Source organism: Galeopterus variegatus, unplaced genomic scaffold (assembly GCF_000696425.1).
Source record: "Galeopterus variegatus unplaced genomic scaffold, G_variegatus-3.0.2 Scaffold7705, whole genome shotgun sequence".
Classification (NCBI taxonomy): domain Eukaryota; kingdom Metazoa; phylum Chordata; class Mammalia; order Dermoptera; family Cynocephalidae; genus Galeopterus; species Galeopterus variegatus.
This window is the reverse complement of record NW_007733816.1, coordinates 17,462-40,148: the sequence shown is the minus strand read 5'-3', so window position 1 is coordinate 40,148 and position 22,687 is coordinate 17,462. Positions and strand designations below refer to the sequence as shown.

The 22,687-nt window shown below is 55.7% G+C and overlaps 2 protein-coding genes across 4 annotated transcripts in view; one reads left to right on the top strand and one right to left on the bottom strand.

Annotated features, from left to right (window-relative positions):
* The window catches only part of LOC103607771 (neurexin-2), a 79,162-nt gene extending 61,027 nt beyond the window's left edge, over window positions 1-18,135 (top strand). Inside the window, exon 16 of the transcript XR_551992.1 lies at window positions 18,124-18,135. The gene's annotated coding sequence lies outside the window, so the exon portion shown is untranslated. The remainder of the gene's footprint in view (window positions 1-18,123) is intronic.
* On the bottom strand, window positions 4,972-12,710 carry SLC22A12 (solute carrier family 22 (organic anion/urate transporter), member 12). 3 transcript variants are annotated; one of them, XM_008592235.1, is made up of 10 exons: window positions 12,309-12,710; window positions 11,421-11,524; window positions 10,779-10,933; window positions 10,534-10,702; window positions 7,835-7,958; window positions 7,570-7,685; window positions 6,591-6,805; window positions 6,012-6,120; window positions 5,581-5,784; window positions 4,972-5,035 (listed from the first exon to the last, which is right to left on the bottom strand). In XM_008592235.1, the coding sequence occupies exons 1-10, from the start codon at window positions 12,708-12,710 to the stop codon at window positions 4,972-4,974; spliced, it is 1,662 nt and encodes a 553-aa protein (XP_008590457.1). The 3 variants fall into 3 exon arrangements, with proteins under 3 accessions (XP_008590457.1, XP_008590458.1, XP_008590459.1); XM_008592236.1 differs by having other exon boundaries at window positions 10,881-10,933; XM_008592237.1 differs by lacking the exons at window positions 10,534-10,702; window positions 10,779-10,933.
* Window positions 18,136-22,687: the final 4,552 nt, after the last annotated feature.

Here is a 22,687-nt window from a genome sequence, read left to right as displayed (position 1 = left end):
CGGGTGGGAGGGGAAAGGCAAATGCAGATATATATTAAAGACAAATAATCTAGATACCGCGAGCAGCGCCAGTGGCACCCATTGGGCGCCGGCAGCAGGGAAGAGAGGGAGCTAAGGCGTTGTCTGTGGACTGCTGGGGTCACTTCTCTGCTCACAGGCTCCCTGCTCCCCCAGTTTTTTTTCTCTCTTTGTTAACAAATGTGTCTGAGTCTTGGAAAACACCCCAACCCCGGAAATGTGTGGGAAAAAGAAAACAAAAACTTTCCAAATTCCAACAGTCCGGTGCTGTTCTTTTGGGGCGGGTGCTGTTAGAACCCTGGTCTTAGCTTCAGTATGGGGTCTGGGCCCAAATTGGGGCCCATAAAAGCTGGTAAGTTGCCCCCAAACTTTTGGGCTCAGTATGACTTTGGGCTCCTGGGGTGGCTGGCTGGTCTTTGTCTCACCCTTTGTTTTTGCTCGGCTGAAGATGGGGACAGGAAACAGCCCACGGGCTTGTGAGTGATTGCTAGTCTCTGGCCCTGGTTCTGCAGATGTTAGCTTCTCAGGATGGCTGACAAAGCCCCAGACATCCTGTTGTCCCCTGGTGGCAAAGAGGCCACCCCTCTAGGGCTATGGGTACCAGATGCTGACCAAGGGTAGGGCAGATGCCACCTAATCCTGACAACAGCCTTTGGAGGGAGGCAGTGTGATGGCTGGGTTACAAGAACTTCAGTGGCTAGTCCAAGATCTCAAGACAAATCAGGGACTGAGTACAAACTGCCTCCAGTTCTCCCTGACTTGAGTCCCAGCTCCTTCCCCTGCACCTCTAGGGATTTAGACCCTGGGACCCTCCCCATCCCCAAGTCTACTGTGGTTGACTGTGGGCAGCTACTGGGACTGAAGGTGGAAGCAGAGCCAGCCACCTTGTCCACAGTGTTTACTCCCTCGTGGAGACCCTAACAGGTCCACGGTCCCGGACACATAAGGAGATGGATCTGTATTTGTTAACTCTCTCAGTCAAAAGGAAGAGAGGCTCACGAGATGCAGATTGCATGTGAGGACCCAGGTGTGTGGCATCCTTGGTAGGAGAGAGTGTGGGTGGGTCATCATGCCGCTGGACACGTGAAGCGTGACTCAACCATGCTCCTGTCACTCAGGGCTCCTCCCTCCATCGACTTGCTTCTCTGCTTTACACTCAGTCAGTCTTGCCTCCCCTCCTGGCTTTGCTTCCTCCCACCCTTGGCTGGCCATCACCCTTCACCGCCCGATTCTGGATCCTGATCTTCCATCTGCAGGCGGCTCTGGCTGCAAGCCAGCTCGATCTCACGGCATTTTCCACTTCAAAAGCCTGGTCCATTATCAGGCCCAGAAACCTGGACACTTGCAGGATCCCCCCCCTTCAGCAGAGGAACATCCCTTAGTGGAAGAGGCAGATGCTGATCTGAGCAGCCCCCACCTACCTCCAGAGGCCCAGGGTGGCCTCATCTCCCTCTTCCCTTCCTCCGTCCCAGAAGGAAGCTTTTGTCTTGGGATCCTCCCCACCATGGTGCCCCTGGGACCTCTTGAGAGTCCCCCCCAAAGTCCTATCAAGGGTGAGAGAGCAGGTCCTCACCCCGGCCGCCCCCAGGTGTGGATTTCCACATACTTAGTCTCTCCTTGGCTCCTGAGCCAGCCACCCGGGGGCGAGACTTGGGCCCTGCTTGTTCCCCTGCTGCTCAGTCTTGGAGCCTGGGGTTGGCATCGCTGAGGTCAGAGCTCTAACCACCTGTGGAAGTCTGGGAGAGGCCCTGACTAGGGGCAGTCTTGCCAGGACATACTGTCCCTGCGCTGGTGATGACCTCACCCCTGGGGTCCATGTTGCTGCTCTCTCTGCCCAAGGGACAGAGGCCGATCTCAGATTCCCCTCCCCCAACACCAGTAGCCAAAGTAAACACAGGCAGGCAGGCAGGAGTTGCTTGGTGCCAAGAAAAGAAGGACATTCTTATTCCAGAAACTTCTAGAATGGCCTTGAATGAGGTAGGGGGCCAAAAGCACAGTCCAGGAGTTGGAAAGATGGGCCCCAGTCCTGCTGGCTGCTGTATGACTCTGGGACTTCTTTTCCTTTCTGCACAAAGAGGCTAAGAGCTCCTGAAGCTCAAGGTCTTGGTTGTAAGAGGAAAGATTCCTGGACTCAGCCATTGACTCAGTTTACCCATCAGTAAGAGATGTCACCTTGGTCTCAGTTTCATCAACCTGTGCCTCTGATGTCGAACTTAGTTAGCACCTGGGCCCGAGCTGGGCTCTTCTGGGTCTGGTTGGCCTGGCAATGATCCCCAGGGGAGTCCCAAACAGCATCTGGGGGTGGCTGAGATTCCAGCTGCCCTAGCTCCTCGACGGGTGGTCCTTGTAGGGAAGTGTCAGGAGATTCCACCTTAGGGGTACCAAGGACAGGGATTTGGGGAGGAAGATCACAGTGAACTTTGGCTGTTGTCCTTTGACCTTGAAGACCTGCCCTGGCTATGCAAGCCTCCTGTGGAGGGAATACCAGCCCAGCCAGTGTGGGGCTCTACTGGGAGAAGTCCCCCTCCTGGAAGTGGGAATGAGCCTGAGGTCCCTGGCACTGCTCCTCCCCACACATCCTCCGGGGTGAGCTGTGGGTCTGGCCAGAGGCAGGAGAACCGACCAAGTGAGTCCCAAGTCACCTTCCTTATCCTGCTGCCTGAGGCCTCTACTGCCACGGGGATAAGACTGCTGGGGTGGTGACGGGCTCTTCTTTCCCACCCTCAGTGCCCTTGGCTCCTCCATTGCAGGTGCCCCAGCAGCTTCTGAGGTTAGGAGCCCCCATGGTAGGCATCATAAGAGAGGGTGTGTCCCAAGTGGAGGCCTTCCATCTGGGTGGGCAGCAGCCACCAGGGTACAGGCCTGCGGCTGCTGCTGAACGAGGCCCCTTCTCCCTTCTCTAGGCACCCACTGGGTCACGGTGATGCTGCTCACTCCCCAGAGGGGCAGGACCCTGGGCCCTTCCAGCTTCTAGGTCTTATTGAGTTAACTGAGGGGTGACTTATATTGGAAGCAGATAGGCCCTGGGTCCTGGAAGATCGTGACCACCTAGAAGGACCAGGAGCAAGGCCACTCTGAATGTGGGCAGAAGGATAGCCCTGACCTACTTGGTGAGCTGGAGGGACACCTCAGGGGGAAGGGAGGGGCAATCTTCCACCAGCCCTGGGTTGGTGGGAAGCTTCTGGACACCCTGGGGCCCCAAGAATGCTGATTAAGGGTACGAAAGGCAGTTAGGTCTCAGCCAGGCAGCAGACAGACAAGACAGAAAGTCCAGGGAAGGCTACGACCTTCTCATCTTTGGGCATCCTAACAAACAGGATCTTCACCCCTGCCCCTCTGCCCTGGGGGTCTTCACCGAGGGGTGGCCATAGGCAGATGGCTGAAGGACAGATCCCCCAGAAACCTATGGGCTGCAGCTGATGAGAACAGGCCAGGGAGTAATCCCATCTCCTGGGGGAAAGGAGCTGCTTTCTGTTTTCCCACTGACCTTCCATGTGTGTGCGCACGTGTGTGCATGTGCATGTATGTGCACGTGTATACACGTTGCTGGGGTGTGTGGGGGTGCTGCAGAGCCCTCTGCTGAGGTGCCCAGAAGCACTGACAGGCACAGGTGGACCTAGAGACCATCTGAGCATGGACCCCAGGTGGCTCAGCTGTTTGGCCTGTGGGCAGGGACCCAGCTGGGCAGCGAATGTCTCCTGCCTGCCCCCATGCCTCTGGCGTGCACTGCACTGCGTTTCCCCGCGAGCAGGGCCAGTGGGGTCCTGGCTGGTTCTGAGAGGGATGAGGAGGCTCGTCACTGGATGCCCAGAGTATTAGGTGGGGTGTTGTGGCTGGAGCTTGGTTCTGGAGACCTACAGACCATGGCGCAAATCTTGACTCTGCCCCTCCTGTGTCATGGACAATCAGTTTCTATGAGCCTCAGTTATACCATCTGTAAAATGGGACAACATCTACCCCACAGGGTTCAGGAAAAGATGAAATGAGATGATGCTTTGGGGCTCCCAGCATGGTGCCTGGTTCACAACAGGGGCAGGATACAGCAGCTCCTCTGGCCTGGCATTTGGTGCAAGACAGCTGACCTGGGAAAGGCCCAGCCCGGTGAGGAGCCCCCCCAGGGCTCTCTCCTCCTCCCCCCGACCCAGGCAGACCCTGGAGGCTCATTACTGAAGTAGATGAGGGGCAGTCACTCACTGTTCCTTTACTCATTCTTTATTCAGTCCCTCACACCCATGCCCCTCTGGCTGGCTCTGTGTGGAGCTGGGATGTGGAGCAGTGGGACCAGCCCGACCCTCTGGGAACTCATAGGCTGGTAGGTGGGAGGAGACTGTGGGTAAGGGTTTCACTAGTGCCTTGGGTGGCCCTGGACTCCTGGAAGGAGGGGCCCTGCTCTGGGCTGGGAGGCTGAGTGGAGATTGTCAGGTAGAAGGTGGGAAGAGGACTGCAGGCAGAGGACATGGTGGCTGTGTGGCTGGAGTGTGGAGAGGTGTGGGGAGGGGCCGGAGCAGACGGGCCAGGCTGCCAAGGGCCTGCGGTGCAGCTGAGGAGCTGAGTCTCCAGTACGTGTGCGGGGCCAGGGGAGGTTTGAACATGGCTGAAGGTCAGCTCTGAGCTCTGCAGCAGGTGGACGGGTGTGGGGTGAGCAGGGAGGGACAAGCACAGGGTTGACAGGGCCAGCCTCTCCCTGGGCCATAGCCACTCTCCTCTTTGCAGCTGCCATGAGTGGGGTGATGGTGAACTGGGCAGCCTCCTGCCAATCAAACCATCCTTTGCCCCTTCTGTAGTGAAGGGGACTCCTCAGACAGTGAGAGAGGCAGCCCCATGGAGGGGAGCAAGGACCACAGACAGCAGCCCCTGGACCCTTTGGAAATGGAGGCCTTGGTTCTCCTGCCTTCTCCAGAGGACAGAAGAAGCCTCCTCCTCCAACTGTCCCATCACAGGCTTCCCACGAGGCTAAAACTGTGTGGATTTCAGGACAGGGCACCCTGGTGTGCGGTGTGCTGCTTTTCTTAGTGCCCTGTTTGGGAAAGACACGGAGGGGTGTGTCTCAGGAGTGTGGAATGACCTCTGACCCTTGACCTGTGTCCATCCTGAGGACTTAGAAGATACACCCACCGGCTCTTAGGGCCCAGGACTGAGCTCCTGAACACAGGGTGGAGAGAGGGGCGGGCAGTGAGAGCCCTGTCACCCATCTAGGAGCTTTAGTGGTAGACTCTGGGGCCTGGGAGGACCCCCAACAGTGGCCATCACACCCCCAGATTTCCCTCTCACAAAGGGCTACACACTCCCTTCCCCTTGGCCTCTCTAATGGTGGACCTGAAGTGGCTGGGCCATGTGGGCCTGGAGTGGCAGAAGGAAGGAAAGAGGACAAAGCCCACACTGTCAGCTGAGACCCAACCCTGGGTCTCCACTCTCCCAAACATGTGCTGTGTGACTCTGGGCCAATCCTATTCATCTCTGGGCTTCTGCTTCCCCCTCTATCCAGTGATGGGGTGGGTGGCCGGGCCGCCCAGGGTTTTCTGGAGGGAGGGAGGGGACAGTCCCAAGGCTGGGTCCACTCACTGGTTCTGCACGTCTTGGATGGTGTCAGGCAGTGGCAGGCTCTGGGTCTCGGGCAGCAGCAGTGCAGCCAGGCCACATAGCACTGGCACTGTCCCATATACCAGAAGGGGCAGTGAGGGGCCATGGATGCCCAGCAGCCAGACTGGAGGCCCCAGGATTGCTCCCCCACGGGCTGCCATCTGGGCCAGGCCTACTGCTGTCATCCTGCCAGTGCAGATGCACCTGTGAGTGGCCACTCTGCCTGCCCATGGCCTTGACCTCCCACCGTGGCCCAGCCCCACTTGGCCCAGGGAGGCCTTGGGATGCACCTTGGCAGCCCAGATCCCCTGGGAAGGGAGATGTGTGGCACAAACATCCAAGTCTGGGGGAAGCCAGCCCATTCACCTTCCCAGCCCAGCATGTCTGCTCCTTGGGTCCAGGCCTGGCCTCACCTGAGCACTGTGGGGAAGAGCTCGGCAGTGTAGATAGTCATGCAGGTGAAGGCAGCCCCCACACCCCCCAGCCCCAGCATGGCCAGGGCTGAACGCAGAGTGCCCATCTCTGTGGATAGACATGGGGTTAGCGGGGTTGGAGGTACAGGCCCAGGGTCAGATGGAGGCTCCCTTGAGCCCAGGAGGCTTCTCCTTTAGTTCCAGGCCTGTCTTTCCAAATGTCTGTGAGTCATCTCCACCTGGGTGTCCCCAGACCCTACACATCACCCTGTCCTAAGTGGTCTCATGGCCACCCCTCTCCCCAATCTGCTCCCCACCCAGACACCCAGAGCCAGACCCCGGGAGGCCTCTGACCCTCTCACTTCCCTCCCCCTGCAGTTTGCCACTGAGTTCCTCTCATTTTATCTCCACAATTTTTCCCTATGCTGCCCTTCCACTCCCTACCTGCTCCCTGTTCTCAGTGAAAGCCACAACCATCTCTCCCTAGATGCCCCAGCAGCCCCCTTCCTGACTGGGCCCTTCCTCTAGTCCAGAGCCCCTAGGTAGGGAAGCCCCTGGCCCACAGCCCCACCTGCTCACCGTGGGGCACCAGCGTGTTGGCCAGGATGCAGAGCCCTGCCAGTACCAGGGACGCAGCGTGCAGGGGACGGCGGCCCAGGCAGCGCAGCAGCAGCAGGGTACCTATCTTGGCTGGGATGTCCACCACCCCGATGAGCACCTGGAGCAGGAAGATGTCACTGCCGAAGGCCTGCAGGTCCAGGGCCAGGCCATAGAAGGTGAAGCCAAAGGCGAACCTAGGGGCAGGGGGCAGGTGCAGTCAGGCTGGGGAGTGGGCTGCTCCTCTGCTGTTCGTTCTCAGCTCCAGTTCCTGCCCTCCTGCTGCTGGCTAGATATGGCCTGGATGGGCTCAGCAGACTACATTTACCAGGCTCCCTTGCCAGTGTGGCTTCAAACTGGATTTGGCCAAGGGGAGGAGCTGATGAGAGGCTGGCGGGTGGACAGGGGAGCAGTCAGGGTGTTTCTCCTGTCTTCTCTGGTTGCTTTGTCTGGGGGTGACTGTACCCTCCATGGCCCCAGCTGCCGCTGACCAAGCCCTCCCTCTGTGGCCTTGGTGGCTTTGGTCTCTGCTGGGTGGCCTGGGTCCTGGGCTCTGATCATACAGCCTTCCTCCTCCCTGTGCTGTTCTCTGTGCGTGCCCTCCTCTCGTTGCTGTTCGCTGGTGGCCTCAGTGTTCCATGTGGCTCTTAAGCTCTCCCAGCAGGTTTGCTGTGAGTCCTCCTCAAGTCTCTTCTATTGTCTCTGCCCCTTATCAACCCCCCTTAGTGAGTCCACCTGGCCAGGAGGTTTCCTGCTGGAAGTCTGACTGACAGAGGGGAAGGTGGCCGTGCTGTCGACCTTGTCCTGGAGGTGCTCTCCAGCCAGGGGGACCAACAGCAAAGTCAGCAGTGGCCCGGCCACATGCCTGCCAGAGCCCTGATCCTGGGTTCCTTGGGGGCTGGCAGCCTGAGAGCAGCCAGAGGAAGAGGCTGGGCAGGGGGTGGGGGTTGAGGGGATCTACCAACACAGCGAGGAGACACAGGTCCGGAGGTGCAGTGCGGGCGTGCGGAGCAGGGTGCCCAGGCTGGCGGGAGACTGGCCCGCGCTCAGCTCCTCCTGCATGGCTGAGAGCAAGACCTGTGGGCGTGGGGGTGCAGTTGGCACTGGGGGTCCCTGCAGGCCCTCCTCCCAGAGACCCTCATCCCAGGAGCCCTTGATCAGTATCCCAGGGGGCCAGGGAGAAGGTCTGAGTGTCCAGGCCAGAAGAGGGCCCGGCCCTGCCTCACCTCAGTGGTCAGTGTGTCCCCTGCTGCCCTCCTCCCATTGATGGCAGCCACTCTCTGCAGCTCCTGCAGGCCCCGGTCCAGCCCGCCTGTGATGAGGAGCCAACGTGCCGACTCTGCCAGCCACCTGGAGTGGAGGGGGCGTGGGAGGAGGTCCCTGCCTATGGCCCTCACTGCCCCTCTGTCCCTTCTGCCCAAGGGGGCAGCCTTGCTGATGCCCACATGCCCCGGCTTCGGGTAGCTGAGGACAGTGGCAGGCAGTGATGGGCCCTGTGGTGTGTGGCAGCCACGCTGTCTTGTTTACCCTCCTCCCCCAGCAGGCAGCCTTCTGCCTCCCTCCATCTCCCTTCCTGGGGTTGGCACTGGGGATCTGTTGTTCTCATCGTCCCTGGGCTGGCTGACAAGGGTCGGGGACTCTGTTGTCCCTCTCCTGTCTCCCTCCCGACCTTATAGCCCTTCATCTGCCTCACCCAGGAACCAGACCTGAGTGGACCTGGGTGCCATAGGGACCCCCGGTGGCTACAGGACCCCAGTCCTGCAAGACTGCCAGAGTCGCCCACTGTCCTGGCAGCTCCCATGTCAGGCTGCCCTCCTGTCTACCCCACAGCTGCATCTTCCTGCCCAAACAGCTTCACACCTACCCAGGGGCTCAGGCTGGGAGCAGGGTCTATGACACCACCAGCCCCCTCTGTCTGCCCCTGCTCAGCCACCAATTCCCATCCCCTCTCATGCCCTTCATATCTGACCGTCCCCACTGCCCTGTCTCATGCAGTCCAAGACCCCTCCACTCCCTGTGGTGGGACCCAGCCCCTGACACTAACCCGTCTCCATTACCCTCAATATCAATCTCTCCTCTGACTCCATCTGTCTTGCTTGTCACTGTCATGCCTGGAGTCAGCCAGTGCCTGGCACATGGGAGGTGCTTAGTAGTTACTTGTTGGATGAATGAAGTAATGAATGAATGAAGTAATGAATGAATGTGGGCACTCCCACAGCACCTGTGTGGGTACGTTTTCCAAGGAAAGTGGGGCTCAGTCCTGTGCCCAGCATCAGCATGGGAGAATTAGAGGGGTTCCCTGGAATCCACACTGCTGACCTTTGCCCTGCACTCTCCACCCTCCATCTTCTTGGTGATGGGGTTCAATCTGCTGTCCCAGAAGGCCACTGTCAGGCACGATTGCCTCCTCGTAGAGCCACTGTGTAAGATGTAATTGTCTCCTGCTTTGAGGAGTGACTGCAAACCAATTGTTACTCAACACCAAGCTGTTGAGCTAGGAGATATTTGTGGAGTCAGCCTTCTGCCTGGTGCAGGTGCAGGTGCCTGTCCCCTACTGGGGCCCTGCTGTGCTTTTATGTAGTGGCCATGATGGCTGAGCAACTACTAATGGAGGGCCTGCATGTGAATGAGCCAAGCTCAGTCCTACCCTCAAGGGGCCTCCATCCATCCATCCATCCATCCATCCATCCAACAAGTATTTATTGTGCACCTGCTATGTACAAGATGCTTGGCAAGAGCCACACCTGATTTATTTCAGGGAAGTGTCTACTTCATAACCTCCCCTGTATGCCAGCCTTGTATGGGGACTGTAGAGTCCCCTCTGATGAGTGTGTTATGGTCCTTGTTCTCTAGCAGACAGACACATGCTTTGGTAATGTCAGGATGTGAGGCAGACTGCAGCTGTGCCGTATGTGTGTGTGCACGTGTGTTGTGTGCATGTGTGTGCCGTGTGTATATGTGTGCATGTGTGAGCTGTGCATGCATGTGTGTGCCGTGTGTATATGTGTGCATGTGTGAGCTGTGCATGCATGTGTGTACTGTGTGTATATGTGTGCATGTGTGAGCTGTGCATGCATGTGTGTGCTGTGTGTATATGTGTGCATGTGTGAGCTGTGCATGCATGTGTGTGCCATGTGTATGTGTGTGCATGTGAGCTGTGCATGCATGTGTGTACCGTGTGTATATGTGTGCATGTGTGAGCTGTGCATGCATGTGTGTGCTGTGTGTATATGTGTGCATGTGTGAGCTGTGCATGCATGTGTGTGCCATGTGTATGTGTGTGCATGTGAGCTGTGCATGCATGTGTGTACCGTGTGTATATGTGTGCATGTGTGAGCTGTGCATGCATGTGTGTGCCATGTGTATACGTGTGCATGTGTGAGCTGTGCATGCATGTGTGTACTGTGTGTATATGTGTGCATGTGTGAGCTGTGCATGCGTGTGCCACATGTATATGTGTGCACGTGTGAGCTGTGTATGCATGTGTGTGCCGCGTGTGCGTGTGTATGTGGGTATGTGCATGTTGTATCTTTGTATACCACCCCTCAGCCTGGCATAGTGCTGCCATGCTTGGCACAGAGGAGGGGCTCAGAAAACAGGCCTGGAGGCCCAGAGGCCAAGGCAGGTAGGGGCTGGAGAGGGAAAGGGCCATGAGGTGATGGGAGGCAGGAGGGAAGAAGGATGAGTAGGAGAAACAGGCACCTGGGAGGGGCAGGGCAGGTGTCCCAGGTGCTTGAGTCCTAATTGGAGTGGGTGAGCATCTCACGCTGTGACTGGCCCGCTGAGCCAGTCCTCTGTCTTTCCTCTAGCCCATGTGGCCCTGGCCTCCAGCACCCTTCTGTCTCCAGGGAAAGGAGAGTCTCCTGTCCCCCAGGTGGAGAATGGGCAGGGTCTCTTTAAGGAAGGGATGGAGTGTGGCACCCACCAGGAGTACACAAAGCAGAGGAAGAAGGGGACGGAGACCACCAGCTGCAGCAGCGCCCAGTCGCGCACTCCATAGGCCACTGCGCCCATCAGGACCTGGCCGAAACTGAAGCCCAGAGAATTCAAGGTCATCACCAAGGGTCGGGCCTGTGCTGATGTCCACTCCATCACTGCAAGGAGACCGCGTGGGTCATCCCTGGAGCCTGTGCAGAGCCTCCCCTGCATGGCACCAGGTCAGGGACCTACAGAGAGTGCCTGTGTTCATCATGACACCCGCCACGGCAAAGGCCATCAGGAAACGGAACAGACAGTACACGGGGAAGATGGGGGCAAAGGCAGCCAGCGTGCCTGCCACGGCCAACTGAAGGTAGCTCCAGGTCAGCACCAGTCTGCGCCCGAACCTGCAGCACACACACAAGCACGAGGGTGCAGGAGCCCGGGGTGCGCAGTGGCGCCAGCCGCAGCAGTCTGGACCATCGAGAGCTTGCCCCCTGAGCTGAGGCTGATGCTAAAGCGACACTCGCTCGTGAGCATAAGGACAGTCCCTGGTCTGAGTGGAAGGCACTCTCAGCGGGGACTGAGTTCCCTGTCACCAGGAGCATTCAAGCAGCTGCTGAGGGCAGTTGCGTGGCTGAGCAGGGTTAGCTGTGAATATCTGACGGGAAGCAATGACCCTCTACAACCCCAAGGCTCAGAGAGGGTGTGAGACTTACTTGGGCAGCACAGCTGCAGGGTGGCAGATGTGAGACCCACACCCAGCACTCTGACGGCAAGCAGGAAACTCTGGACCCAACTGTCAGAGGCCAGTTTGGGGCCAGTCAGGGCAGGGGCATAGGAATGCAGGGTTGGCGAGGGGAAAGGAGGCCTGCCAGGCCTGGGGGTACTCACCTGTCTGAGGTGTGGCCGCACACAGCAGCTCCCACCAAGACCCCAGCCAGGTAGATAGACTGGGACATGGGCCTCAGGGCCTGGGAGTCACACACCAGGTCCCACTGGCGGGAGAGGAGGGGGAGCTGTTCTCAAGAGGCTGGGAGCCCAGGCAGGTGGGGACAGAGGAGCTGGATGGGAAGCCTCCAGGGAGCTGGGTGTGGGTGGCTGGCCTGGTGACCTCTAGGGACATAGAACAGCAAGGGCACTCACAGGCGTAGCTGGGCCTCATGAGGGATCTCCTGTCAGGCTTTGCCTAAGCCCCTCCATGGCCCCCTAGTGCCCAAGGATTGAGGACTTTCTCGTCTTGTCTGACCCCTTCCCCTGCCTCTCCCACTCTGCAACAGCCATGGTCTGAGACCCCTCCTGCCCCCCGCAAGGCCACTTCCCTCTTGCTGGGGTCACTTGCCCTTCCCCACTTGCCCAGATTTGCCCAATGCCGCCTTCTGGGATGCTACCTGGGGTTGTCCCATATTCCGTGTGCTTTGGCCTAGGGAATCCAGTGAATGGTCACTGAGTCCCCCTGTGACTGTGTTGCCAGGGTCACAGCTAAGTGTGAGCAGAGCTGGGACAGGGTGAGGCCAGTGAGGTGTCCAGGTGCAAATGTTAGGATGTGCTCACTCTCAGGTGCCTCCCGCATTCCGGTAGCCTGGGGTGGGTGTGGGGGCCAGTCTTTGTCCATAGACTGATTCCTGCCACCCAGGGGCTGAGAGCCGACCTGAGAGTGAGGGAGGCCTGGAGAGGTGGGTCCCTCCAAGGACTGGACCATTTTGAGTCCAGCCAGCTGCGATCTGTGACTTTGACCTCCAAGGGGCCAGGACTTGGGGTGGGTGTGGGGGAGGCCCTTACCTCGGCCACAACAGTGGAGGTGAAGGTGCTGCGGTCATAGACCCAGCCGTCCAGGCACGGCTCTGTGGCAGCCTCGCTCCAGTTGGTGGCCGTGACATTCGGGTCCAGGAGCTGCCACTGAGGTTGGCGGAAGCGGAGACACTGGTGGGGCCCCTGGTTGGGGCCTGGCGGGATGGAAATGGCCAGGAGGGCCTCAGGACCCAGGGCTCCGGGGACACTGGCCTGGGCCGTACTGTTGTCCAGGAGGGGCACCCAGCAGCGGTGGTCGGGCACAGCGGCCGAGAAGTTCTCCAGCATGCTCTGAGTGGTGACCCACATGATGGGAACCACCAGAGCCACAGTCTGAAGAACCTGGAACCTGCCCAAGCTGCCCACTTGGTCCAGGAGTTCAGAAAATGCCATGGAGGCTGCCCAGGGCACCCAGAGGATATGTCCACTTCACAGAGGGGCCCAGGTCAGAGGGGCCAATGAAAGTGGCCTGATTCCCTGTGGCAGGACACACACCAGCTTCCCCAGTCGGGCAGCTGTGAGCATGTCAGGGCCACTGACTTTGCTAATTCCAGGCCAGAGCTCTCTGGGCACCCACCCGCCACCTGCCAGTCAGGGTGGCTCTAACTGGGACCTGAAGCCACCACTGTTTCCCCAGAGATACAGTTGCCCTGGACTTCCAGTAAAGTGGGGAGCACGGAGGCTGGTTACCCAGACCGGAATTTAAGTGTGACTAGGTGACACTGGTGGAAGAGGGTTTAGTAATCATTTCCTCAGTCAAAGTTTAACCCGGCTCTGAGGCAGGCACAGCTGCAAAGACCTGCAACTTTTGCTGTGGCCTGGGAGGGCTATCCTGGTCTGTGACAGGTCTGGGTGGAGACCTGGGCTCTGGGTCTCAAAGTGGCTGCGACCAGGCCATGAGCTGACCCAGGAGAAGGCAGGCCAGGGATCTTCCTAATCTTGGGGCTGGTGTGAGCCTCGAGCGACATCCTGTGCTCAAGGACATGCAGTCAGCTGTGAGGACCTCTGAGCGTGTGACCTGAGTCACTGCAGCCGTCCTACCTCCAACGCCTCCCAGGCTGTGTGGCCTGGCCCCCCACCCCCCCCCGGGCCCTGACTTCCAGTCACCTGCTATCATTGACATCCCGTGCACCTTTGCTGTTACCCTCTCTTGAGCCCTCATCAGGGCTTTCCACCTTCACCAGACACCCAGCAGATTCCTCAAGCTCAGTATGTCCAAAGTCACCCGAGATCTCTGCCCCCTCCCCACATCCACTCCTCCCGGGACCCTTGCCTTGGCTATGGCCAACCACTGCAGGTCCCCTGACCTGGACCCCCGTGTCTTGGCTCACATCTCCTGCTCCTTTCTCTCAACCCCATCAAGCTTTGATGATTTTGCCTCCTAAGGATTTCTCCCTCCCCCATCGCTCCCACTCCACAGCTGTCCCCTCCCTGGTCCTCCTGCCACTGCTCCTGCCCCTTCAACTCATCCTCACACTACAAGCCCTCATGTCAGATCCTGCTTAAAAGCCAGGGGGACATCCGGTCAGCAACAGCTGGCCATACCTTCCCAGGGGAGGGGGGCAGGCAGCATGTGTGCTGGGAGTGTCAGGAAACGTTGGACCAGGGCCAAGAGAACCCCCTTAGTTGCAACGATTAATTCTCCAGGCTAAGGGGCCAGAGGACATGAAGCAGCAAAAAAGTGTGTGTGTGTGTGTGCGTGTGTGCATGTGTGCGTACATGTGTCCACTAGTGCATGCACATGCATGCGCGTATCCACATGTGTGCTCATGTGGGCGTGTGTGTACATGAATGCATGCACACATGTGCAATTCAGCAGTTACGGCAACCCAGCCACTTGTTCTCATGTGCTTCAGGCACAAGACTGCCCGTCCGGGGACTAACTTTCCTCCCATCTGCTTCTTTCTGCCTTACCACTCTTCCCTCTGCCCCTCCACACAGTGCACCAAATGCGACCTCTTCGCCTCCTTGGACTCTATGCCCTGACCCATCCACTGCTGCCAACCTGTGCCCTGTGCTGGTTTGCCTGGTTCCTGCCATCGCTCATACTGTACCCCCAGCCTGAAGTGCCATCTCCAGACTCTCCTTTGGGCCACATCCTGCATGGACTGCAAGTGCCTCCTCCTCCAGGGGGCTCTCCTCGCTTATTCCTGCTTATACCTGGGGCTTGGAGTCATCAGTGAAGCTCCATCTTTATACTGTCCTGCACTTTTCTTTTACAGTCCAGCTGGTCTTATTTCCAGTCAGTTCCCAGAGGACAGAGACCCTTCTTTAGAGCCTCTCTGGATCTCAGTACTGATTTGGACAGCAAATGGAGGTTCCATGAAGACTTTCTGAAGTGCATGGGTAGTTTTTACAACAATTTCCATTTTTCTCCCCAATTATAAAATTAATTTACACACCTCCCCCCAAATTCAGAAAATACTGAAAGGTGTAATAAAAATAAAAGTCATTCCTAAACTCACCCAACCAGTGATCACTGTTGTGCACACTTTGGTGTAAATATGTCCAGACTTTGTTTTAGTAACTGTTAACGTTCAGCCTCATCAGCCTGGGCTGCCAAATAAGCTTAACATCTCCTTTTGTAGAATCCAAATGAAAAGCCTCTGACTTTTAATTAGTGGTTTTAACCTGTTTACATTTATTTTGATTACTGACATGTTTGGACTTACATTTTTTTCTTTACCATATTTTCCCTTTAAATCTTTATTTCCTTGTTTCTATTTTCTACTGAGTTCATTGAGCTTTCCTGTTTTATTGTCTGCTGTCTTGGTTCAGTAGTTATACATTTTATTTCTGTTATCCTTACATTCGAACACACAAACTAGAAGCTATTTTACACCATCTCCTCTCTTTAAAACTGCCACCTCCTCCTCCATCCTCTCTCTTAATAGATGGCCTTCCTTCTTATGTCACTAAGGAAATAGAGGCCATGCAAAGCCCACAGTCTGATTCTCTCACCAGCCCCCCTGCCTGGCTGCCTCCACACTCTGCCTTCTCTCTGCCCTGTCTGTGCTCTCTCTCATCCGTGTCTCTTATCCATTTCAACCCTTCACTGTGTACCTGGAGCTACCCCTTTGTCTGCTCACCTCTCCCCTCTCTTTGGCATTTGTCTTTCTCCCTTTACTGGATAATTTCCACCAATGTACAAATATGCTATTTTTTTCACCAATCCTCCAGAACAGTCCCCCTCTCTTTGAACCCTTCCCTCTTCAGCTGCCACCTCTTTTTCTGCTTCTGTTATAGCAAGATGCCATGAAAATATTATAGACATTCATCTCTAATTTCTCTCTCCCCATTATTTTCTTGGATTCATTCCAATCGAGTTTTTGCCCCCTCGTTCCACTGTTCTCCATGCTGCTGGATTCTGTGGCACTTTCAGTCCTCATCTTACCTGAGCCTTCACAGACTCCTATCCTTTTCTTCCTGAAGACACTTTCTTCCCTGCACCTCCAAGATGCCTAGTTTTCCTTAATCTCCTTGGCTGGTTCCTCCTCTGCTTCCCACACTCTTAATTTTGGGGGCCACGAGGCTCAGTCCTTCATTGTCTCTTCTACCTTCTCTGTTATCTGGTCCATTCACAGCTTCAGCCCAGACCTCTTCTTGGAATGCTGGACTTTGAATCCCACTGCCTGATCTTAGGTGCCTAATAAATAAACATCTCACACTGAGCATGGCCAAAGCTGAGCTCCTTCAGAATGTGCTTCTCCTGCAGCTTTCCCCATCTCAGTTTTTGGAGACTATCCTTTCAGTTGCTCAAGACAATACCCTGCAGTCATCTCTGTCTGCTCTCTTCCTTTCATGCCACTTACCATGCCAGGAAATCCCATTGGCTCTACCTTCAAAACCTGCCAGGACATGCTCACCTCTCACCTCCTCCATTGCTGTCACCTTGGCCTAAGCCATCATCACGTGTCCCCTAGATCATTGCAGTGGCCTCTTACTTGGCCCCCCTGAGTTCGCCTTTAGTTTTTTACACTTTATTCTGCAAATAGATAAAGGGATTCTGTTTTCCGACCTGGGCCGGTTCACCCCTCCTTAGGCAACCTGGTGGTCCCCCGCTCCCGGGAGGTCACCATATTGATGCCGAACTTAGTGCGGACACCCGATCGGCATAGCGCACTACAGCCCAGAACTCCTGGGCTCAAGCGATCCTCCAGCCTCAGCCTCCCGAGTAGCTGGGACTACAGGCGCGCGCCACCGCGCCCGGCAAAGGGATTCTGTTTTACTTCAGCGAGACCATGTTACTGCTGTGCTCAAAACCTGGCTCACTCAGAGTAAAAGCCAAAGTCTTTACAGTAGTCTCCCTCTATTTCTTCTCTAAGCTCATTTCCTCCTATCCATAATCTCTCCACTCCAGTCCCATTGGCTTCCTTGCAGTCCCTTGAGTGTACCGGGTACATGTCTGCCTCAGGGCCTTTGCACAAGTCTTTACAGTAGTCTCCCTCTATTTCTTCTCTAAGCTCATTTCCTCCTATCCATAATCTTTCCACTCCAGTCCCATTGGCTTCCTTGCAGTCCCTTGAGTGTACCGGGTACATGTCTGCCTCAGGGCCTTTGCATTTGCTGTTCCTCCTGCCAGGAACTCTCTTCTCCCAGAGATCCCCATGGCTCACTTCCTTCAAGTCTTCATTAAAACATCTTGTTCTCGGTGAGGACTGCCCCGACTACCCTATTTAAACTCTGACTGCCCCCACCCTTGGAACTCCCTAATTCCCTTTTCTGCCTTTTTCTCCATTGTTTACCACTGTCTATCACATTTCATATTTTCCTTATTTATTCTGTTTTTGTCTAGCCTCCCACCACTAGAATATACGCTTCTTGAAGGTGGGCACCATGGCTATTTGTTCACTGCTGTATCCCCATTGCCAGGAGCAATGCTTGGCACATAGTAAGCCTGCAATAAATATGGACTGAGTCAACCAATCAATCAATTAATTAATGAGCAAATACTTAAATTACATGATATGACCACACTTAGAATTCATCAAAATCAACATCCTCCTTGCAGGAGATATTCGGTTCCAGTGTCCAGCTCACTAATTTGCTCTTTAGTTGAATTCATTCTTCTTTGTAGTCCTTCTATTGAGATTTTTATTTCTGAAATCATTTTAATTTCAGAATGTATAATTTTCATTTCAAAATCATTATTTGGTTCTTCCTATAACTGCCTGTTCTTGTTTCCTAATTTCCACTTCTTGTTTCATGGATGGAATAATTTCCTTTATCTCTTAGAGAAGACATTAAATGTACTTTTCTTGTTAATATGGAGATTCATGATTGAGCAGATTCTACAGAGCACTGATGACGCATCAGCCACTGCTCTACGCACTGGGGTTGCAGCGGTGAAGAAAGGAGGTGATTCCCTGCCTTTGTCTCACGCCGGGGGCAAGATGTGCTGGTGGGGCAGGGACCAAAAACTCAATGAACAGAATGTAACAGCAAGTAGCAGCATAAATGGTAGAAAGCGAAGGGGGCTGCTTTAAGGGGGACAGTTAGGGAAGACCTCTCTGTGGAGGTGACATTGGAAGAGACCTGAATAGATGAGGGGACAAGGCATATAGCTGTGTGAGGAAAGAACATTCCAGGCAGAGGGAAGAGCCTATGCCAGGGCCCTGGGGTGGGCATGTGCATGTATGCTCAAGGCGTAGTAAGGAGGCCAGTGTGGTTGGGCTGTCCTGTGGTGACAGCAGCTGCCTCTGGTCCCAGGCAGCAGGAGCACCTTGCACTGGCCATCTCTGCTACAGGAGCTCATGTGATTGTGTTGTCGATGCTTCGTTTTCAAGGTGAGAGAGAGTGGGACGAGGTGAGGACAGAGCAGTCATGGGGCCAGAATATGCAGATCCTTGTGGGGTTTGGAGGAGAGGAGCCACATGGTCTGCCTTATGTTTTAAAAAGACCCCCAGCTGCTGTGTGGGGAGCAGACTGGAAAGGGAGCAAGTGTAGAAGGAGGGGGTCCCCCAGGAGGCTGTTACGGTCCACCTGTGCAATGACGAACGTCATGTCTAGCACAGTAGGGCAGGTGGAGAGAAATGCTGGGACTTGGGGTATACGGATTTGCTTTGGATTAAACGCAGTGCTGAGAATGGAGAAAAGGGAGAAATCTATGGTCAGGTGGGTGGGTGGTGGGGATTCTTATGCAGATGGAGCACACTTGCGAGGAAGCAAGTTTAAGGGGAAAGGAAATCCTTTGGCTTTGGATGTGATGGGACTGGCCTCTTAACCATCTGGTGGTGGCATCATGGAACAAGTTGGGAATAATCAGGGCACAAAAGGCATTCAAGTCACAGGTCTGGGTGGATTCACCTAAGGGTGACTTTTCCTAGCAAAGAGGTGCAGTTTGAGACTAAGCCCTTGGTCTGTGATTTTTATAGGTCGGGAAGAGGACCCAGGCAAAGAGATTGTGAAGGCAAAACCAGTGAGCTACGAAAACCAGGACAGCGTGATGTTCCGAAGCCAGAGTGGGAAGTACTTGGCAGCCAATCAGTGATGCCAAGTGCTCTGAGCGGGGGAGGCACATGAAGTTTGGCCTCTGGATCTGGCAGCACAGACTTTTCTGGGACAGCGGCTTGTGGGTGTGCTGTGGGGTGATGGGGTGAGATCCAGACAGGCAGGGGTCCTCACTGGAGGCAAGCAAGTGGAGCCAGTGAACACAGACATCTCATTTAAGGAGTTTCCCTGTGAGGAGATGCAGGAAAATGGGGACGTGGTTTGAATTAGTTAGAGTAACGCTGGCTGCTGTAACAAGAAAACCCCGAGAGTATAACGGCTCAAATACAGTAGATATTTATTTCTTGATTGTACGAGGTCCCAGATGGGACTTGCTGGTTGGTGGACAGCTTTCCTCCAAGTAGTGTCTGGGAACTCAGGTTCTTCCTTCCCATTGGTGACTCTACACGGCCATCCAGGTCACTGTGCCTGTGTAGAACCAGCCATGGAGGGGAGAGAGGATGGGGACTCCACCTGCATTTTGGCTGCCTTAGCCAGGAATTGACACACTCACAATTGTGTTGTTGATGCTGAGTTTTCAAGGAGGATATATTTTGACATGCTTGTTTGCTGATGGAAATCATCTGTTAGAAAGGGAAACCTTGAGGATGTCAGCAGGCGTGGGGATATTTGTTGGAGCAGAGTCCTTGAGACTGTGAGAGGGGATAGGACCCAGAGCATAGTGGAGGGCTTGGCCCTAGGAGTTCATTCCTGGCTGCAGGAGGTGACCTAGACGAAGCCCCTTTGGTTGACATCATGTTGGGAGGACAAAAAAGGCCAGTGAAATCAGAAGCAAGGTTGGCAGCTGAGAGTGGGGAGGTGTCCCAAGTATGAGCACAGGGGAGAGCTGGGAGAGGGACAGACAGGAGGTGGGTCTGTGATAAGATTTTGTGAGTGAGACCAGTCATCCCAGGGGTGTGTTTCTCCAGCCGTGCTCCACTGCTAGGGGCAGGCATGGAATGGACAGAGTTGGGTTTGACTGTGCAGGGGGCCTGGCCAGGCGACAAAGATGGAGAGAGATGGGGAAGCTGAGTCGTGTGCACATGAAAGGGATGGCGGGAAGACGTTCCCTGGAGTCTCCAGGGGCGTGAGGACGCAGAGGCAGAGACGGTGCAGAGGAAAGAGCACGGGGTTTTAGAGCCCAGTGTGTTGAAGGATTGTTACGGTCCAGGTCTAGAGTGGGGGGCTGGGGCGGAGAGCAGTGCAGAGACGGTGCAGAGGAAAGAGCACGGGGTTTTAGAGCCCAGTGTGTTGAAGGATTGTTACAGTCCAGGTCTAGAGTGGGGGGCTGGGGCGGAGAGCAGTGGGGGGAGAGGCGGGTGGAGGATAGGACTTGGGGAGGAGGGAGGTTCATGGAGCAGAGAGGCCAGTCCACTGGAGCAAAACACATGAGGGGAGATCATACTGTCGGACGGCTGGGCATCATCCCTGCCCAGAGCCAGCCTTGGTGGCCATCGGGTATTATTACTGGTGAGATGGCATAGTGCCTGCAAATGGCACGAGCAACTGTTTGTCAATATGTTTTGTTCTGGACCTGGGGACGCACTGTGTTCATCCTTCTGGCTGGATCATGCAGTGGGTTTTTTGTGATTCCTCCCAGCCCCCGATGTCCTGTGGTGACAGCAGCTGCCTCTGGTCTCAGGCCAGGCAGGAGAAAGGGCAGGCAGGAGCGCTTACTGTTCATGACTCAGCAAAGTCCACAGGACAGCAGGGCTGGCTGAACCCAGGCAGGCGGCTGGAGGAGGCGGCAGCCAAAGCCGGCTGGGTTTGCTCAGCACCTGCCAGGGCTTGGCGCCCCTTGTGGTCCCCTGGATCAGGGGAGACAACGAATATAGGACCAGAACCTCCATTCTCCTCCCTTCCCTCATCTCTGTGGGCTGGATTCTTTGAGAAGGAATAGTGCTCCGGGGAAGAGGCTCTGGGTTGGTCCCTTTGAAGGGGTCTGCCAGCGTCCAGCTAGCCACCCCTTGCTCGGAGCCTTAGATGGCTCTCTAGTGTTTCAGAGAGGCCAAGGCAGCCGGGAACCCTCTTCCCCCCATTTTGCTGCTTCTACCACGTGGTCTAGGCCCCAGCCCACACAGACCACCGACAGTTTCCTGAGCATGCCCTGTGTCCCTGTGCTAACTCATTTAATCCTTCCGATGATCCTTGTAATCAAATATACCACCATTGTTATACCTATTTTTATAGCTGTGGAAACTGAGGCACAGAGAGGTGAACCCAGGTCACCCAGCTACTCTGTAGCAGAACTGGGACTCCAGTCCATGTCTGTCCAGCTCTAATGTCTGTGTTTCCAACTGCTCAGTTTGGCTGGATGCTTGTGGTAGCAATGCAGGGTGCCAGGGAGCGCTGGACGCTGCACGGCAGGCACCCCGCCTCAGCACCCCGTGGCCTCCTTCCTCTCAGGACCTCTCCTCCCCAGCCCCAGGGCCCCCTTCCCCTAGCTCCAGCAGCTCCCAGATCAAGTGCTGTCCTGGTGACCTCGGTGCCTGGGAAGAGATCCTTTTACTTCCCCAATCTGCCAGCTTGGCTTCCTCTCCCTCTGGACAGATTCTAGCTTTGTTCTTGTGTAGCCAAAAGGCCCAGTAAGAGGTTTTTTCAGACAAAAAGCAACCTTTCCCCAAGCTAACTTCTGGAGTCACCCTTAGAACAGCCATGTCCATCTCTGCTGCACTCCGTGTGGCACCTGCCCGGTGCCCAGCAGGCCCTCAGCCAACAGGACCCTTCTTCCTGTCCCCAACATCATCCCAGAGCATTCGCAGGCATTGCTTGAATCAAAATGCATTTTCCTGTGGTCTGAAATCTGCCAGCCCCTGGGAGCCACAATGGGCAGCCACCTGTGTGTCACACCGCCCACATGGAGGCTGCATGGTGGGGAGGGTGGCACAGGGGGTGGCCGTGGGGCTGCTGGCTTCGTCCCAGCTGGGGCAGGTAGCCAGGGCTTGGGGATGAGTATATTGATGGCTTTAATTGGCCCCTTTGTGTGAGCTGCTGTGGCCGACTACAGGCCCTGCATCCTGCAAAGACCCTTCTCCCCAGCTTCCAGAAGCCCCCTGCCCTGGGGGTTCTGCCGGCCCAAGAACAAATGTGCTCTAAGTAGGTCAAGGAGAGAGCTGGGCGGGCGGCTTCGCTTGCCTTCCCTTCCTGTGCCTGGCGGCTCCTGTAAGTCTGGCCTTCCTGCTCTAAAGGGACTTCGCTCTCCTTGCTGTGTCAAAAAGATATTCCATGTTAAAATTCAACGGAGAGATGTTAACCAGCCGTCAGAACCGGGCTTGTCAAAGTGGGATCTGCTCAAACAGGTTGAACTTTGCACCACTCCGTGTTCTGTGGAGGGTCTCGCCCGAAGCTGGCAGCGACCAGCTGGAACATTTTAACAAGGCCAGGTGCAAATCCTGCCCCCAACCCCATGCCATTCCCTGGAGCCTGTGCCATAGGGACCCTCTCTGCCCGGGGTCCGTCCCAGCTGCAGGCTCCCACGGTTCTCAGCCTTTCCTTGAGGACTCCAGCATCTTTGTTGGGGAAGCTACGTGCTGGTTTTAGCTGTATTCTTAGCAACGCCTGGTCGGCTGGGAGAGAGCTATCTCTTTTAGGCTTTGTGAATTGCAGCCTGTTGTTAAGAGGAATGGTTTTAAGTGAATGCAAGAACAAATCTAGCTGGGGGTAGGGCGGGGGAAGGCGTGATGTGCATTTTGGCAAAATCCCTCTCATCTCACCGGAAACATTGGGGCAGGATTTGGCTGGCAGTGTGCACACACTGTGTGAGCAGGAGCTTTCTTTTCTGCTTCTGTGGATGGAGAAGCTGCACGGGCTGAGATCAGAGCAGCCAGTGCTGGCCAGGGCTTTGACAAACCCATGAATTCTCCCTAAATGAGAGGCAGTGT